The sequence below is a fragment of the Alosa sapidissima genome, chromosome 6 (genome assembly GCF_018492685.1).
Source record: "Alosa sapidissima isolate fAloSap1 chromosome 6, fAloSap1.pri, whole genome shotgun sequence".
NCBI lineage: Eukaryota > Metazoa > Chordata > Actinopteri > Clupeiformes > Clupeidae > Alosa > Alosa sapidissima.
This window is the reverse complement of record NC_055962.1, coordinates 20,199,840-20,218,307: the sequence shown is the minus strand read 5'-3', so window position 1 is coordinate 20,218,307 and position 18,468 is coordinate 20,199,840. Positions and strand designations below refer to the sequence as shown.

The window sequence follows — 18,468 nt, the reverse complement described above, 5'->3', positions numbered from 1 at the left end:
TGTGCAAATAGTAAGGCATATGATTTTCAACAGCTGCTGCCTTCGGGGTATCAATTGCACCAGAAAGGATATCCTGTCCTGCTTTTAGGGCTCATTACATTTGAGTTTTTTAGTGTGCTGAAAATGTAGGGCACTTCAAAGGGAATAGGAGAGCATTTGGGACCATGTAGATCTGTTACCCTTGAGATGGTGTCTACTATGGAGGCCACGACTTTTCTCAGGTCAGTGTGGAGGTGTGAAAAAGTCACTTGCAAGTGGCTAACTAAATGGCCAAGCCTGGTGCCTTTGAATGCAAGGAGGATACAGCTTTTTCCAAACAGTAGATTTTTTGTTTCACAGTGCACACTCCATCACTCTAGAAAGGAATGTTGCCGTTCAAACTGTTACAAAATCAAAAACGTGAAAAGCCAGACAGCAGAACAATTTGCTAATGTGCCTGTTAATTTCTTTCCCTCTCGGAATGCAATGCATGATACAAATCCCAGAGTCATTTGGAAGGGTGCATGTAGTGCCATCGACGAGAGGGGAAAACTGAAGTAGGGTCGCAAAGTCCATCAGAAAACCAGGTCAATCCATGGCCATCCAAATCCATTCCAAAAGAACATCTCTCGGTCTCCCTCATTCACATCAGCTGTAGACGATTAAAATAGTTACACTAATATTGAAAATATTGAGTGATATTTATCAGTCTCAAGTCGGGGCTGAAGCTCACATGGTAGCGTGAGACACTAGCAAGGCCAGAGTTATGGATTCAGCTTCAAGGGAAAGCGCATAATCCTGAAATATGGGCCTCCACAGTAACTTCAAGTGCCTCTAAGCAGCCATGCTAGAAAGCATAAGCTGAGTGTAATGTTCTGTTGTGGGAAAGTAAATCTTTTTTCTCTGCAGTAAAGATTCAGCTACCTTTTTGTGGAAACCACCAGACTCTTTTATCGTGGTTTATAGCTGCCAACTCATCTCTCTGACTTAGTATGTGACTCAGGCATGGAGCATATTTCACGACCAGTCCCAGATCACTTTACAGAAGACATACAGTGGATCATACGTATAACTAAATAAATACTGAAATGTACACCGTCAGAAGCAATATGTGGGTTTGTAAATTCTACAGATTGTATATGAAGTTTATGTTTTCAGTTATCCAAAGCCACTGCTTATAAGCTGTTTTGTTCTTGGTCTTCTCCCCCCCCCCCCCCCTCTCTCTCTCTCTCTCTCTCTCTGGCAGCCATGAAAGGAGAGCATTTATTTAACAACCTGCGGGGCTCACCATTCATCCAAAGGGTGTATCGGCTGGGCGGCGAGGAGCTGGTGGTGCTTCAGGCCTCGGTGGAGCCGGCGCTGGGGGACAGCTTCCACCAGATCACCGACTTCAACGACCTCCCCACCTCGCTGTTTGCCTGCAATGTGGACCAGAGCGTGTTTGAGGAGCAGGATGGCAAGGTCAGAACAAGTCACCTCTCTCTCTCTCTCTCTTTCTCTTTTCCCCTCTCTCTCTCTCTTTCTTTCTTTTTACCTCTTTTCTCTCTCTCTCTCTCTCTCTCTCTCTGTATGCATTTGTATTGGTGCTAAGGTGCTTGCTTTTGTCAGTGTATTTGTAAGTGCATTTAAAATGAGTGTACCGGTACTTTGATGGCATTGCCTTCATATCTACTCTGTTGCGTCTCTAACTGTTCTGGGACTGCGGTGACTATGAGCACTCATTACTTTCAACTTCCTCAGTTCCCCCAACAGAGTCTTTGTTCAGCGCAGAGCTCCCAAAATGAGCAGCCACTTTAAAAACAAAATGCTTTGTGAACAGTTACCACAAGCACCCTCAAAAGATCAGAAATGACCAGAAAACAAACGAGCCACAAGCACACATGATCTTACATCAGATGCAAGGCAAACTAAGCTTTTCAGTAACACTGCATCACAGCACAACAACCACTACCCCTTTGCTATTTACTGCAAGCACATCAGGTGTGAAAAGCTCTAAAGTAGCCTACCTCATGCCCACATCCTTGGGCTTCTTTAATCATTAGCACTCTTGGGTAAACTGACTATTTTTGGGACCGCACTCCTGTTGACGTTTGGGAAGTAAATGTTTTTTTTTTTTACACCTCAATGTTTTCTGTTAGCCTGGGTTTTCCCATGCTGCCTTACGCGCGCGATTGTATTCACGCTGCTAGGCAGCCTGGATTCTATGGACTTCGTTTTCACCTCAACGAAGGAACCAATCACAGAACGGAGGGAGGGCAGCAAGACGATGAGGACACACCGAAGCCGTTATGAGCTACGTACAGACGCATTTGATAGACATTCATAGTGCCCAATCAACGGCTCTGGGCATTCGTAAACCACGTTTCAAATACGAGAAAATTAATGTCTAGTTTCCAGAGGAATTAAGATAGATGCATTCTGCGGGCACAGAGCTCTGGTTCCGTTCATTCTTGACTTGCCAGGGGGGTCAAATCAGATTTTTTAGTGTGAATTTGTTGCTGTGTTGTGTCACTGAAAATAACACTACTCATTGGCTAGTTATGGTAGAGGTGTTTTATATAAAGTTTTGACCTTTTCGAAACAATAAAGGCCACTATCAGTGAAGTATTGTCAGTGTTGTCAGAGCGTTTACAGTGCGTTTGTGGCTGACCGTAGGAGGGGTGCTCATGTCCCCATCTGTTCTTGTGTCGGGTGTGTGTGTGTCGGGTGTGTGTAGGTCAGAGCACAGTGCCGTGTGTTTATGTGGAAGCCGCTCCAGTCACAGTCAGCCTCATGCACTCAAGGCCCCAAGGCCTGCGTGGAGATGCCCTCTCTTATGGACAGGGGCAATCACGTGTTTTTCAGTAGAGTTTATGTGTGTGTGTGTGTGTGTGTGTGTGTGTGTGTGTGTGTGTGTGTGTGTGTGTGTCTGTGTGTGTGTGTGTGTGTGTGTGTGTAAGAGAGAGGGAGAGGGAGAGAATATTCTGTTTCTGTGTATGTGTGTAACAGAGAGAGAAATAGAGAATATTTTGTTTCTGTAAAAGAGAGAGAACATTATTTGTGTGTGTGTGTGTGTGTGTGTGTGTCTGTCTGTCTGTCTGTCTGTCTCCTCTCTGCCCTTGTGATGTGAGGACTGGAGTCCAGTCATGTGATTAGCAGACCTTCTACCAGGTCTCTCTGCCCCGCTGACCGCTACTGCAGCTACCGCTACATCACAGGAAGTGACACACACACACACACACACACACACACACACACACACACACACACATACACACATACACACACACACAGTGTCTGTCTCTCACACATAGATACAGATATAGAGAGCGAAAGAGCCTGCACTTTACTGCTGTGGTCAGAGCCGTTGGGTCGATCAGGATGTGAGAATTTTATAGAGGTTTGGGGGAGGCCAGTGAAGCTGATGGCCTCTTAGATGGACTGTTAACCTTGGCCTAAGGGCATCGCTTATATGGAGAATGGAATGTGTGTGTGTGTAGGGGGGGGGGGGGGGGGGGGGGTTGTTGAAGGGGGAGAGAACTGCCCCCCCCCCCCCCCCACACACACACACCATCTCTAATAAAGGCTCCTGTGTCCTATTAGGCAGTCTAGTCAGGCACCTGCTGATGCGTCTGTCAATACTCAATTTCCAGCATCTCAGAATCAGCCCCTGTCTGCCTTCTGTAGATTCCTTCAGATTGAGAGCCCAGAGTCATCCTCTTTAACGACTAAACCCAACGTCCATCAGACACAAGCTCAGACTCGGTGCTCCAGAACCGCCGACCATGGCCGTCCGGTTAAGGGCAAGGTCGAGCAGCCAGTCCTCTCTCGCAAGCGTTTTTGTTTTGAGCTAACCTATTACGGCATTGGCTGAGTATGCCAGGGTCCACTTGTCTGGCTCCATGTCATGGAACCAATTACCCGGACGCGAGTGAAACGAAAGAACCCCAAATAACGAATGACATTTATTCCAAACACACAAGGCAAGAGTAATGTCCTCCTTGTGCCTAGTGTCCGACCTGCGCTATCAATCACATCCGATACGTGCTTGTTTGGAAACGAGCGAAGGCCCCTCTTCTGCACATCCAGAGTGTAACGTATGCTAATTGTCAGGAGCTTGATTTTTTCTGAGCCATGGAGAAGTTTTATGGCTTTTCATCAGATAGCAAGCTATGTTGACGTCTCGACGGAGCACGCTTGTGGGCTGCTTGCTGATTGGCCGCCGTAATGCATCTTAATTGGTGAGCGAGGGAGAGAGACGAAAGTGTAGATGGAAAGAGGCTTCTTCTCCATAGGGTGGCTTGATTGCCAAGAGGATCGTCTGCGCTGAAGGGGTTGGGAGGAAAAGGAGCTTGTGCCTACCCCCCCCCCCCCTCCCCTCCTCTCCCTATGCCTTGTGCCTCTCATTTACCCCCAGCTCTTTGGAAATGCAAATGCTATCAACCAATGAGGAGGTAGGATCTTTGATGAAGTCCTAGTCCAGCCAAAAAATAGCACCATGGTCTGGACTTTCGGAAGCAGCAGGAAGAGCTGATTGACAGTGGTGAGGGCCAATAAAGGTCACTGTAAAAGGGGGCGGTGCTCTGTTGCTGTGCTCAAGTGTAGTGATTGCCTACCTACTGCGTGGGGTGGCATGTTTCATCATCCATCTTGAAAATCCTATCAGTGAAAAGCAGTCAGGGACAAAGCTTATGCAATGAGAAGCAGGGAGGAATTCAGGAACCGCTGATTGGATTTGCTAAACATCTGGGGAACACCCAAATGTTCACTGTATTTATTAATCTAATGATGGGCTGGAAAGAAAACAGTCTTGTTGTCCTAGAGGATCAACCTTGTTTGTGTGTGTGTACTGTGTGTGTGTGTGTGTGTGTGTGTGTGTGCTCATGGGAGCATTACATATTGTTTCTTCAGAAAGGACATGGATTACACCTTTATATGTGTGTGTGTGTGTGTGTGTGTGTGTGTGTGTGTGTGTGAGAGAGAGAGAGAAAGAGAGAGAGCGGGAGAGAGAGAGAGAGAGAGAGAGAAAAAAAGAGAGTCTATGCGTGTGTGTGTTTGTTTGTGTGTGTTTCTCCTAAACAATTTACAATTGATCAGAGAGGTGAACCCACTGGAGAGCTGGGGGGCTGTGGAAGGGGTCATCAGAGCTTGGATGTCCACCCTGGCAGCCTTGATTTGCAGGCTTGTCAGAGTGTTTGATAGGGGTTGGCACCTCCGAAAGAAGCGAGACCCCCGCCTGACGCTCCGCTGAGGCACCCCAAATCAATTTAATAAGCTGTGATAAGATTACCTTCATGAGAAGCTGGAAGTGATGAATCGGATCTATTTATAGAGCCACCATGTCACCAGACCCCTAAGAATAGATGGCGACTCAGGAGGAGGAGGAGGAGGAAGAGGAGGGTGGAAAATCACCCAGACTGGAGCTCGGCCGATATGGCGAGGGAATGTATGTGACATCATCAGGGTCCCACAGGTTCTGGCACAGTCACCGAAAACCCATTTAACCTTTAAAGGTGTAGGTTTTTGAACGTTCTAAGTTCCGCAACAATTGAAGGTTCTAAAATTCTATGTTGAATTCAATGAACCCAGATATTCTTTAGAACGTTCATTTCCCAACATTCCCGTCACACCGGTGTGACGGTACTCCTTTAAGGGTTAAAACCAATGTTGTATCTTAGATGCCATTTATATGAGACTGGATTTATAGTTGTTGATGTTGTTGTTATGTTATTGTATATGTTGTTGGAGGTGGTGGTGGTGTTGGAGATGGTGGTGGTGGTGGTCTGTTTTCCAGCAGTGGACGATGCCCTTGGAGATGCCACTGCTAAACTTTAATGGCATGAAACCCAGTGGATAACAGCACAGATACGAGCCACCTGATTGATATATTCTGCACTCAATTTTCTGTCCTGATACACTGTATATTCATTGGTCATTTGGAAACACCTACATAGATCATTATTAATGAAAAAGCATTAAGCTACAGTAGGATTTAGGTCAGCAAGTGTTTGATTGCTGGTGGAATTTTGCGTATTAGTTATCTTCAGATGGGTGTGAACTGATTTCGCATGACATCAGTCTAGTCAAAAATTCTTACTTTGGTAAAAACTGCAGTGTTAAACATTATAAATTGGTTGCACTTTTCATCATAAAATTCTTCCTGGCATTACAGTATGTTATGCTCTTACATTGATAGAATATGCGACTTCTGACTCATTTTGCCAGATCGGGTCTCAACTTGTTCCTGGCAGTACAGTGTGTTATGGTCTTACAAGCTAGTATTAAGCTGGTCCGCTCAAAAGGAAGATGAAAAGGTCACTAGTATTATGCACATGTCATTAATCAGTAATACACACAGTTTTCCTTCGTCTCCTCTTGTTCTCAGTGTTAATCATTGCCTGTTGGAGGAACTGTTCTCCTAGTGTCAGCTGAGAAGGTGTACAGGCTATCGCATGTCCACAGTCACTGCTGTTGAGCCCTCTGGTCCCCAGGATGATGGACATTTGACCTTTTCGTCAGCACCGCACCATCGCCCAGAGCTATACTATTTACAGGAGGTGTTAGCATGATTAGCGGTAGCACGATTAGTGATAGCATGATTAGTGGCAGCACAATTAGCGATAGCATGATTAGCATGAATGCGATAGCTCCATTCAAAGGAAGAGGCCTAACAATTTCTTTGGGCAGAGGTGGTTCACAGCGTCTGTGTCTGTGTCTGGTTCTGTGGTCTAGGTTGCTTGAGTGTCTGGCTGAGAGGTGAGAGCCCAATTGGCCTTTTTTCCCCTTTTAACTCACATTGTTATTCTTTCCTGTAAGGGAGAAGATCTACAAATGCAAACCAATGGAAAGTTTTCTATTATGGGAGCTTAACATAGGCTATTAATGGAATGTGGGAAGAAGAATGAGAGAGAGAGGGAGAGAGAGAGAAAGATGAAAGATGAGGAGATGAGGAAAAACCAAAGAGGAAATGGAATTGAAAAAAACATTGTGTGAAAGGTGAGGTACAGGAGCTCTCCACTTCAGTTATACACTTCCCTCAGAGAACATTGAAAAGTTTCCTGACAGTGGTGAAGGAAGTAAATTTGAAGGGAGTGTGGTTTTCATGGGAGGTTATGTAACAATCTCTCATCTTTCTCCCCCCCCCCCTCTCTCTCTCTCTCTCTTTCTCTCGTGCTCTACTTTATATGGTCATATTGGTTTAATGTGGCAACTTAGAAGTATGGCCTTTGTACTGCATGGATAGTTTCCCCTGTGGGTTGAAAATGTTAGCGTACTATGTGTGTGTACGGGCCCCACTTGCCCCCCCTCCTTACAGTCCCTCCTCAAGGTTGGATAGAGTAGCCAAGATGAAACTGCATCTCGGTAATGTGACCCGGTGTTAAGAGGACGGCGGGACAGTTTGCCGAGTCTAAAACGACTTTTACGGGGTGCGTGAGCCGGAGCCAAAGGCCTCTCGAAGGGCATTAACATTCCTGGCCGTCTTTTTATTGAACCGCTGGACGTGTGCGGCCGGGTGTCTTTTGTTTGGCAGCGTCCGGTGATGCAAACACAATCCCTCAGCTGGAAAAAGTATCAGTGTACATGCCTGAGAGATTTTCGTGTCTTTGCCTTAATAGAGCCAAGGTACAATAATACCCACAAACCTGTTCACTATCTTTTCTCCTTTGTTTTTTCTCTCTCTCTTTTCTCTCTCTCTCTTTCTTTCTCTCTCTCTCTCTCTCTCTCTCTCTCTCTCTCTCTCTCTCTAACTATCTGGATTGGCTCCGTCCCACAGCACCATGCTGTTTTGTTTTAATAGAACAGAAGACTTTTGAGGAATAGACAAGGTAGCCTCACGTTCACTTGAGTTGACGGTATATGACGGTATATGACGGCAGCGCACAGCAGAAACATCTGTGAGAGGCTTTTAAAGACCTCGCATCTCATTTGACTGCAGATCCTGAGGGGCAGTGCACTTGGTCATCATCTCAGTTTTGCTTATTTGTACTGCCAGTAAACACCATGGCTGTGCAATAACCTGTGGTGCTAAAAGGCTACGGATGCCACATTGTCTGCCTCTAGCCAAGAACTTAAGCCGGCATGGAGGAAAACAGTCTGGGAATTATGCACATGTTGTGGCATCTCAGATACTCTTACCTGTTTAGAATAGTGTCAGGTTCGTGGTGGAAAATGGGCATATCTTAAGTTTGGCCGCGGGGTCTAACAGCGCCGAGGGAGCTCTACATATTTGCTGCCTCAGGCTCGGCTAAGTAAGTTCTGGAACCTTCCACAACCATTTGTCAGCTGACATGAGTAGAAGTGCGGCAGAACGAACTTGTACCGGGGGTCTTTTTGGGTCACTCTCTGTCCAGGAGCACAAATGAAGCAGTGTTTCTTGGAAGGGAGAGTGCTGTGAGGTATGAGAGGCGAGAGTAGGTGATTTATTGTAATCAGAAGGGGCAGTGATGGAAACTCAGGGCTCCGGCTGCCTCCCAGATTAACTCCGCAATCGAGTAAAGGGGTGGAAAGTCACGTTTTCCTAAAATCCTGTCAATTCCTGGAGCTGTTGTTGTTCTGATTATGCTTCCGGAAGACTCTGTTCGGTAACCTTTAGCGTGCGGGGCAGACAATGCTGAGATAAACAACAGGGAGGGCTGCCGAGGAGAGGCTCTGAGGAAAGTTTTCTTCTCAAGTGCTCAGCAGTCACGTCTGAAAAACAAGCCATAAAGTCATACCGTTACTCATCAGGACAGGAATTTTATAGTTTTTTCTCTCATTCACAACCAGTGTGTGTTTTGCAGTCAGGAATATGGGAGTTTCATCTGCACTGTGTGCAAGACTGCAAGTCAAGAGTCCTCAAGTCTGAAAAACAAGCCATAAAGTCATACCGGACAGGACTTTTATATTTTTTTTCCCCTCTCATTCACAACCAGTGTGTTTTGTTATATGTTCAGTGTTGTTACATAGTTGTCTAGCCTACTAATTAATCAATTCATTAATTAATTACTTAATTCATTAATTCATTCATTCATCAAGCTTCATCCATATATTGGAGACTAGCAGTCATATTGTATGCTGTTTTATTCAAGGCTCATGTTGTCAATTTACTAACTTGCTTATTTTTTTGAAAAGCACTTTATTTTTAATGCACTTGTTGCACTTATTCCTTGTCATTTAACTGGCCAAATAAAAAAGGCTGCACAGCTATAGCACTGTAGTGTATAGTACTAGAGACAACACTCATTGTGTTGCTCATATACTGTGATTCTTTGATTCAAGGAGCTCTAATTCTGTGTGTAGCTGTGATCCCTACACGCCATTAGGGGTGTGAGCATTCTCTCATCCCACCCCTGGCTTCAATGCTCTGTTGAGGTTATTGATGTGCAGAAAGGCCCAGTGATGCCAGACTGCTTTGTATGGAGGGCTGGAAATAGCTCTCTCTCTCTCTCACACACACACACACACACACACACACACACACACACACACACACACACCATCTTACTCACCCAGCTCTTTTTAAAGGTGAAAATGACACACTCCCACCTCCTCAGTTAAAGAGGACAGAGTTGAGTTATTCTGATGCTGTATATTTATGACAGAAAATAGCATGCCATACGTCACCCCCTTCCAAAAAAAAGTAAGATAGCTTGCTCTGGGCACTGTGGCATTTCATAGAAATCTGGGCCCAGGGTGGAGATGGGGGTTTTTTGCTAATTCATGAGTTTTCATCCCAAACTCTCTTTCAGTAACCTCTTTCGAGCAAGTAGATCACCTCTCCAACCATTGCCCACAAGTGGTGTCAAATTAAAATGACTCACTCTACCACTTCTCCTGTCCAGTGGATTGTAAACATGACTGTTGTGTTTAGTTGTTCCTATGGCAGCAGTGAGGTACTGCCCTGCAGTTAAAGTGTAGTAAACAACATCACATCAATGCTGTGGAGCATTGGGTACCTTCCCACTATACAGGATACTCACAATAACATCAACTTGTCAGATGTGCAAAAATATGTTTTTCATCAAGCCAAGCCAAATATAATAACTCATTTGCACTGCAAAAATCCAGATCTAACTATTTTTCAAGTCAAAAATATCTCTATTCAAGTAAAAAATATTACACTTACCGGTACCATATTTTTTGTACTTAAAAAGAAACAAAAATACTTGGTAAGATTAGGATTTTTAGCAGTGTGTTATTGCTCAATCTATGATAGAGGATGCACAGTACAGTAAGGGTAGATACAGCATGAGTAATAGGTAAAATAAACTGTAAAATAATAGGTTTGTGTTCATCTCCTTATCTTTATAAGCTTGCTATATTTAGAATATCATTTTCATGTTTGCTAATATGTGGCTGTGCGGGGGTCATGTAGGCTACATTGTGTAAATCAGGACTTCAGGTTTGTGTTTCATAATGTTTGAGCTTAAAACAAGTAAGCCTCTGTCTTTTTTTTCCCCACGTGAACAGGTGGAGACTGCAACACCGCACATTGTTATCAGTCAGTGGGCCTCCAACAGGTCCTCCTTGGCTTGCGCAACATCATGGTCCGGTTTACAAAACCGCCAAGCTCTACCCTTCATTTGACACATAGTTTCTGGGAAAAGCTTGCAAATACCTTTTAGCATATTACACAGCTTTAGTCGCTTCTCTCCCCCTCTCTCTCTCTCTCTTTAATGTTTTTTTTCTCTCCCTCCATCAGTTATTTTGAGCATGTTCCCAAACCGTTGCCAGATGTAATTATGTAATTTGGTAGTGCGGTTTTGCGGTTGGATTTTTTTTTTTTTCTGTAGGCAGAAATTATGTATTATGTCGCCAGGCCCGTTATGTACTTATTTGCATATGAATTAGGAGGTTGGAATTAGGGGGTGAGAAGAATGCATCACACTTGTGGATTGAGATTTTTTTCTTTTTTTTTTTTTGTAGCTCGGTTGGAAGATAGAGGCGCAGCAAGGCATGAAGCCAAAGAACTTGTTGCAAAGTGCACAGCTGCACTGCTCTGCCCACTGATGTCAGTTTTTGGAGTGAGTTTTCAATTTACCGTGCTGCTGACAAAAAGCACACCGAGTGGTTTACCAGCAGCGAGATGATAGAACATAACAGGCAACCTCACTCAGAACAACAGCAGCCAAGATGGCTCACAGATGTCCCAACATATAGGACTCAAGCCCAAATTAGCTTATTGATGTTCTGGTTGAAGATTGAATGGAAGCCCCCCCCCAACATGTAATAACCCCTTAGACCCCTGAAGTAATAGCTTTGAATATAATGGAGGAGCCTCATTTTGTGTACCAGATGAAAGTGGCGCTTTGAAAAGATGCTGTCAGTGAACCTATCCCTGTATCCCTCCATCCATCCTGCATGTCTACACTGATCCCACAAGCAATTGAAAAAAGTGATACCAGGGCAATCAGAACAGAAACACATATATCTTCCAAGACAGTGTCTGGGTTCTGCAGCAGATCTGGCCCCGATGCGGTGCGGATCCAGCGGTGGCTCGCCAACATATCATTTGACTTGAAAGCTGGAGTTTGTATTTATCTGGCCTAGCATTTCCATCTCCTGAGAGCCAGAGGTGAGAGACTCATTTGAGCGTGTCTTATTCCGTGTCTCAATTTGTTCTGTCTGACCGCTGCTGTCCTTTCATCTGCATTCCAAATAATATATGATTTTCCTTAATAGCCACTCGTAACCTTTCGGGTCTTGATGTTAGAAATATGAATAATTACATGACAGATGGTTTGACAGTCGATCGAGCTCGCGTGAAATGACTGTGTGACTCACCACCACAGTGTCTCATTCAGCTTCTCTCTTTTCTTTTTCTCATCCTTTCTTTCCTTTCTGCCTTCTTCCCATTCTATCGCTTATAAAAACTCTCTCTCTTGCGCTCTCATTCTTTTCACTAATTTGATCTCGCCTCATCTTTCTCATTCTAACCCCTCTGCCTCTCTCTTTCCATCTCTCTCTCTCACTTTCTCTCTCTCTCTCTCTCTCTTTATCTCTCTCTCTCTCGCGCGCGCGCTCCTGCTGTCTATGTACCTTGCGTGCAGGTTAATTACTCTCCTCTAATTGACCTCTCTTCTCACTAATCACAGCCTGTCACTGGCTTTTCACCTTGTGGGACAGAGATGTCGGCGATGAAGTACGATTTGATAAGAGCTATTATCTAACCTCAGGAGAGGGTGGTGAAAAACCTGACATTTGCTTGATTTGACTGTCAAAACGAAGCAGGAGCTATTTATTTGTGCAACTCATCTCTGGTGAAATATTTATATATTTATGCTGCCATACTTTTTTTAATTTCTGAAGATTTTTTTATCAGAGGTTGTCTCAGCAGCTCTATGGAGTAAAGGGCAAATAAAACAGTGCTGAAATGTCATCAAACAAAGGTGCGTAATGCAAGAGGCTTAGCGTCGCGTCATTAAGACTTGGCATTTAACACTCCTGGGACACAGATTCAATGTAATCAACCTCAATGCTCTGCACTATTTAACAGAATGACCAATGAAACGGTAAGAGATAAAAAGGGAAAATAACATCACATAGCCCCAACTTCTGTTAGAGGAAACAGCCTCATGAAAGGGTATTTTGGTCTCACATATTAAGTGTCCTTATAATGACATACATAAGTAAAGAATGATGCAGGGCACTTCTTATGTACACTACATGCTACTAACCTAAACCTTAATCCTGTTCCCAAATACATCCCATAAGAGTATAAACTCATTCATTTAAATTCATATAGTACATATCAATTCATTGTTACTTGATAGTACAAGACGCTAAAGGACGCACACTATGAAGTGGTGCAGGTATGGTGTCTGTTGCAAAGACATTCTTCACCCATAGATCTCTTTTAGATAGTGGCACAAGATGGAATGCGTCTTGTATATTATGATTTTATAAGTGCCTGGAGGGGATTTGGTATACAAATGCTCATAGAACGTATGAATAGAAACTTAGTGGAATGCAATGGAATGCTCACAGAACGTATGAGACTTAATGGAATGCTGTGTTAATGTTTGCCTGTCCTGATGTATTTACGGATCAATGCTTGTACAACAGGACTGATCTGTGTGATGATCTGCCCCAGAGCTTTTGGACGCTGACACATGCCTGTCTGAGAAGACAGATGCTCTCTGTACTGGGTGGGTGGCTTCTTCAGTCTGCCAGACATGGTTTAGGACAGTCACTGTTGACAACTGAGCTACAGCACTGTACAAGGTTAACAGATTACTGTCAGTCGGTCAGTAGAGAGGCCATGACTATGAACTGTAGCATATTAAAGTTTATATTTCTCATATATGAACAAATGTCCATTTCTTGCAGAATAGCATTCCAAACTAACCTAATGCCTATTTTAGTGTTTTGTCTTCAGATTTGAGAGACCCTTGCTAAAATATTATCAAATAAAGAATGCATGTTCTATTAGCAGTGGAGTCTACAAGTGCACAGTGATCTTTGCTCTCCTCGTATGTGCTTTCTCGTCGTGTTCTGTCGTAGCATGTTACCCAGCACAAACTAGCCTGTTTGTTTCATAGCCACGCTTTTTGGCATCGGGGACCTGCTCGACCAGGGACGCGCCCTCGCCGTTTTCACTCCCTGTTGTCACTCCCCGTTGTCACACGCACAGGATATTGCCTTTTCTGGACGGAGTGTGCGGCGTCGGGAGTAATCCTCTCCGCACAGACTCAGTCGGTCTCACTATCCTCGGGCGCTTGTGGCGGCGGCGGCATTGGCACGGCCGGCCGTGTGGGTGGGTGGGCGGGCGTGCTGGACGCTCTTAATGCCCACCGTGCTGTGCTGTCCGGTCCAGTGCGTGGTGCATGATGTGGCTCCGCTCCACGGCGTTCCTGGTCGGCGTGAGGCGGCCAGTCGGGCCCCTGTCGCCAGGGTGGAATCCAGCTCAAGCTTCCGGGGATCAGCAGAGGCTTACCGAGGGGACAGAATGTGGGACAAGACCTACAGCTGTCTCACCACTGCCCAGCAGGACCGTGTGTGGCAACAGAGAGAGAAACAGAGAGAGAGGGAGGGGGGGTGGAGGTAGAGAGGGGGGAGAGAGAGAAGGATGGGAATGAGAGAGAGCAGATATTTATTGCTATGTCGTATACTGTTGTACATTGTTCTTCATCGTGTGTCCCAGCTGTATTCGTGAGCGTCTTTTATTTTCATGATTTAAAAAACCCAAAGCCCAATTACATGCCTGCAGGTATTCCTGCTTTAAAAATAGGATGATAGGGAAAAAAATCATTCCAGCTAAGAATTCAATAATGAATACTGAATATTATATTATAATGTATTAGCCTATAATTAATGTGCAGTAAGCAGAATGCCTTGGCTGCACGCAACCTTTTTTACAGATCAAAATGACATTAGCCCAACAGCTGTTTTGAGTTCAAGGATAATTCCAGTATTTAGCACTTTGAGTCCCTTTTCTGGTTTGTTTTGGATGAATTAGAGTGGTGGACACCGACATTTTAATGATGGGTCCTGTCTCGACCTCTCTGACTCGTTTTGAATCGCTTTTGATGGGCTGCTATGGGCATGCACAAACATGTCCTTAAAACAACCTTTAACGTTCATTTTTAAAACTGTGCAACTCACCGAGTGGTTAGTGATGTTCGTTGATGTTCCAAAACAAGTAGCGTAGCGAAATACAGTTTCTGTCGTGTTTTAATTGCCATTTTGTAAAATCCCATTGATTTCTGTTGGAAGACTCATTACTTCTTGATATCACTTTCCCCCGCGAGACCTTCTTTTATTGTCTATGCTTCAGACTCAAATATTGAGCGGAAGTTTATACACGGTTGCAAGGTATCTCAAAAAATAGTTGCACAATAGCAAATAACGGATTGAAATCATACATTGCACTGATATATTTCTTTTAATAATCAACGAACACCACCACTAACCACTCGGTGAGTTGCACAGTTTTGAAAACGAACGTTAAGGGTTGTTTTTTAAGGACATGTTTGTGCATGCCCATAGCCAGCCAGTCAGCAAGGCAATTCTAAACGAGTCAGAAAGTCAAGACAGGACCCATCGTCAAAATTTCAGTGTCCACCACTCTAGTTCATCCAAAACAAACCAGAAAAGGGACTCAAAGTGCTAAATACCGGAAATATCCTTTAAGGCTAAATGTTTATTGTTAAGCTTATTGAATAACTTCCTGATAGAGAAGACAAATCATTTTGTGGAATGATGCATCATCGTATGAAATTTGCAACAATGTGACTCAGCAATCTCTAGCCTATAAGTGACATCACACTCTGTACCACTCGTTGTCTGTAGCTGATAGAAATTACATAAGCCTAAAGCTTTGATGTAAGGCTATACAGTATGTTTAGCCTACTGAATAACTTAATGATATGGAAGACAAACAATTTGTTAAAAGATGCATCATCATATGAGATTTGCAACGATGTGACTCAAAAACAGTCCTTGGTAGCATAAGTGACATGTCGCTCTGTCTGCCATTCATTGTCTAGCTGTGTGGCATTCTGAAACGGTTGTTAAATTCGGGACCATTAGCCTATCACTCGTTTCAATTTGGGACCTTGCGGTCGGAATTGTTGTTTGTTTATTCAAAGTCTCAAGTCCAAAGTAGCCTGGGCTATTAGAAGTGTAATGTTATTGCACATCATTTTTACGTCATTTTGAATAGCAACTGCATACCCGTGTTTGTTGGCGTGTTGTTGCAAAATTCACAGAATCATTTTATACACTGTACAAGCAAACTGCATACAGGGAATCTTTATTGTTGACAACGTCAGACGAGATTATCATCCAAACATCTTGCATCTTGACCCGTGCTGTGCCCTGATTCAGTGCTGCCAAAACTTTGTTTACCCTCTCTGTCCTGCTCTGTGCTGTGTGAGGGGGAGTGGCGACAGTAGAGTGGAGAAACCCAACGTATAGATAGATGACACTGTTTGTTAAATTCCATATTATTTGCTTGCTCACAGAACAGCGAATACTATAACCACAATGCACATATCATTAGCAAGTCTAAACTACACAGTCTAAACTACAAGTCTAGTCTAAACTACACTGACACATAGATTCAAGAGGACCATAGTCGTTTGGTGATAGAGCTAAGTAAATTTGTGTGTCATCTGCATAGCTATGATATGAAATCAGTGGGAGCATATAGAGGTTGAATAATAGTGGCCCCAAGATCGACCCCTGGGGAACACCACAGGTCAAGGACAGTGGTGTTGAGGTACAGTTTCCGATGGCAACAAAGAAGCTCCTTTCTTGTAGATATGATTTTAGCCAGCTGATAACTATGCCTGTAAATCCAACCCAGTGTTCTAGTCTGTGCAGTAAAATATTGTGATCAACAGTGTCCAATGCTGCACTAAGGTCCAGTAGCACTAGGACTGATGTTTTACCTGAATCTGTGTTGAGGCGTATGTCATTGGAAACTTTAATGAGAGCTGTTTCAGCGCTGTGATTTGCTCGAAAACCAGACTGAAAGTAATCAAAATACCCATTTGATGTTAGGAAGGTGGTTAATTGATTAAAGACTACTTTTTCAATAATTTTGCCAATAGAAGTTGAGAAGTGGCTTTACAACAGCTGTTTTCAGTGACTTAGGAAAAGTGCCAGACTGCAGTGATACATTTACAATTTGAAGGACAACCGCCTCTATGAGGTGAAAAACAGTTTTGAAGAAATTGGTAGGCAGAGTGTCTAAGACACATGTGGAAGAGCTGAGATTCTGTACCGTTTTTTCAAGTGTTTCGTAGTCTATCAAGCTGAACTCTGACATCAAGTTTAGTTTCCCTCTGTTTGTTGCTGGAAGTTCAGGTTGTTGAATTTGTAATTGAGCAGATATGTTGAGTCAATTTTACCTTTAAAAAAAGATGAAAACTCATTGCATTTATTAGTTGAGAGAAGTTCAGGCGTTAATTGTGAGGGGAGATTTGTTAACTTATCAACAGTTGAAAATAGAATACGAGTGTTATTTGAACTTCTATTGATAATGTTAGAAAAGAAAGACTGTCTTGCTTTGCATATTTCAGAGTTATATGTGCGGAGCATCTCTTTATGGATTTCATAGTGGATCTGAAGTTTGTATTTACGCCATTTTCTTTCAGTCTTCCTACACTCTTTTTAGAAGTTTAACTGCTGGATTTTGCCTCCATGGTGCTTTCTGTTTGTCCTTAACTTTCTTGAATTGTAATGGAGCAATGTCATCCATAATGTTTGCCATTTTTGGATTAAAGTGATCAAATAAGTCTTCAGAGTCTGACAGTTGACTTGACTGTAGTGAAAGTGCTTGCTCAAAGAGAGCACTTGTCTGATCATTTATGATTCTCCTTTTTACCATCATAGCTGTGTTTTGAGTGTGTGGGGACATAGACACATCAAAGAACACGCAGAAATGATCAGATAAGGCCAGGTCTTTAACAGCTGTAGAGACATCGAGACCCTTTGTAATAACAAGGTCGAGGGTATGGCCGAGAGAGTGTGTTGGCCCCTGTACATGCTGTGTTAGGGAGAATGTATCGATTAGTGCAATGAATTCCTTGGCATCATTGTTTTCAGGATTATCCACATGCAGGTTTAGATCCCCTGATCTTCAAGAAAAACTTTAGCTGAATGTTTTGGAGGCCTGTAAATTGTCAGTAATTTACGCTATAGTCATGTCGAGATGTCATTTTAGCTAACGTGGTTAGCGTTTTCTCGGATGCAATTGAGCAGTTAGTCCACACTTCATCAACCCACAAACATGAAATCTACTTCTGTCAAAACATTTGAGACTAAATTAAGTTTTGAGTGTAGCGCAGTAAGCACAAGCATAATTTTGTGGCTTTACGCACAGCGAGGGCATTCGTGTTTGTTAATCCCTGGTACAGATTGCAATCTAATGCAGACAAGGCTTACATGCTAAGAATATTACTGTATACACGTTTTGACTACAGACGAAACTAAAGGTGAAGTTATCTGTCTCCTGTTACTAGATCAGCAGGTAAGACAGGAGGTGAGGGTGCCACCCGCGTCGCCAGACAGACTCACTACCCCAAAGCACAACCAGTAGGTTCCAGCAGCTTTGAGAACCACCGATGGGATGCTAAGAAAGGCTCTGTTGTAGTTTCTAGATGATAGCCTACACATACAAAAGTAATTTCTGTCAATTAAACCTGTTATCAGTGCAGATTATTTATGGGTATCCTCATTTATTGTGATGTCCAAATTCCATGATAGTGTTTGTTTCACGCAGTGTGTGGTTTGGATGAGCCAGACCGTGCAGCTTGCCTGTCTTCAGCTTAAAGCTGTCCAAAATTGCGTGATTGTAGTGTAGATGGGTGTGCATACTAGCATTCATTCCTGCAGGCGACCCTGTGTTTGTATCATCTGGAAATTACAACAGAGTCTTTCTTAGCAGCCCAACGGTGGTTCTCACAGCTGCTGTAACCTACAAGTTAGCTTTGGGGTTAGTGAGTGCGCGCCTGCAGGTGTATGGCTGAACGCACTGTGCGTACCATCAGGCAACTGTGTGCGGGCGTGCATGCGGGGAGGGAG

At 43.7% G+C, this 18,468-nt stretch overlaps 1 protein-coding gene across 1 annotated transcript in view; it reads left to right on the top strand.

Moving 5' to 3' along the window:
• Positions 1-18,468, top strand: part of rcan2 (regulator of calcineurin 2) — an 84,048-nt gene that overhangs the window by 2,980 nt on the left and 62,600 nt on the right. The window contains exon 2 of the mRNA XM_042096214.1: positions 1,226-1,440. Coding sequence (XP_041952148.1) covers positions 1,228-1,440 — 213 coding nt within the window. The 5' untranslated portion in view covers positions 1,226-1,227. The remainder of the gene's footprint in view (positions 1-1,225; positions 1,441-18,468) is intronic.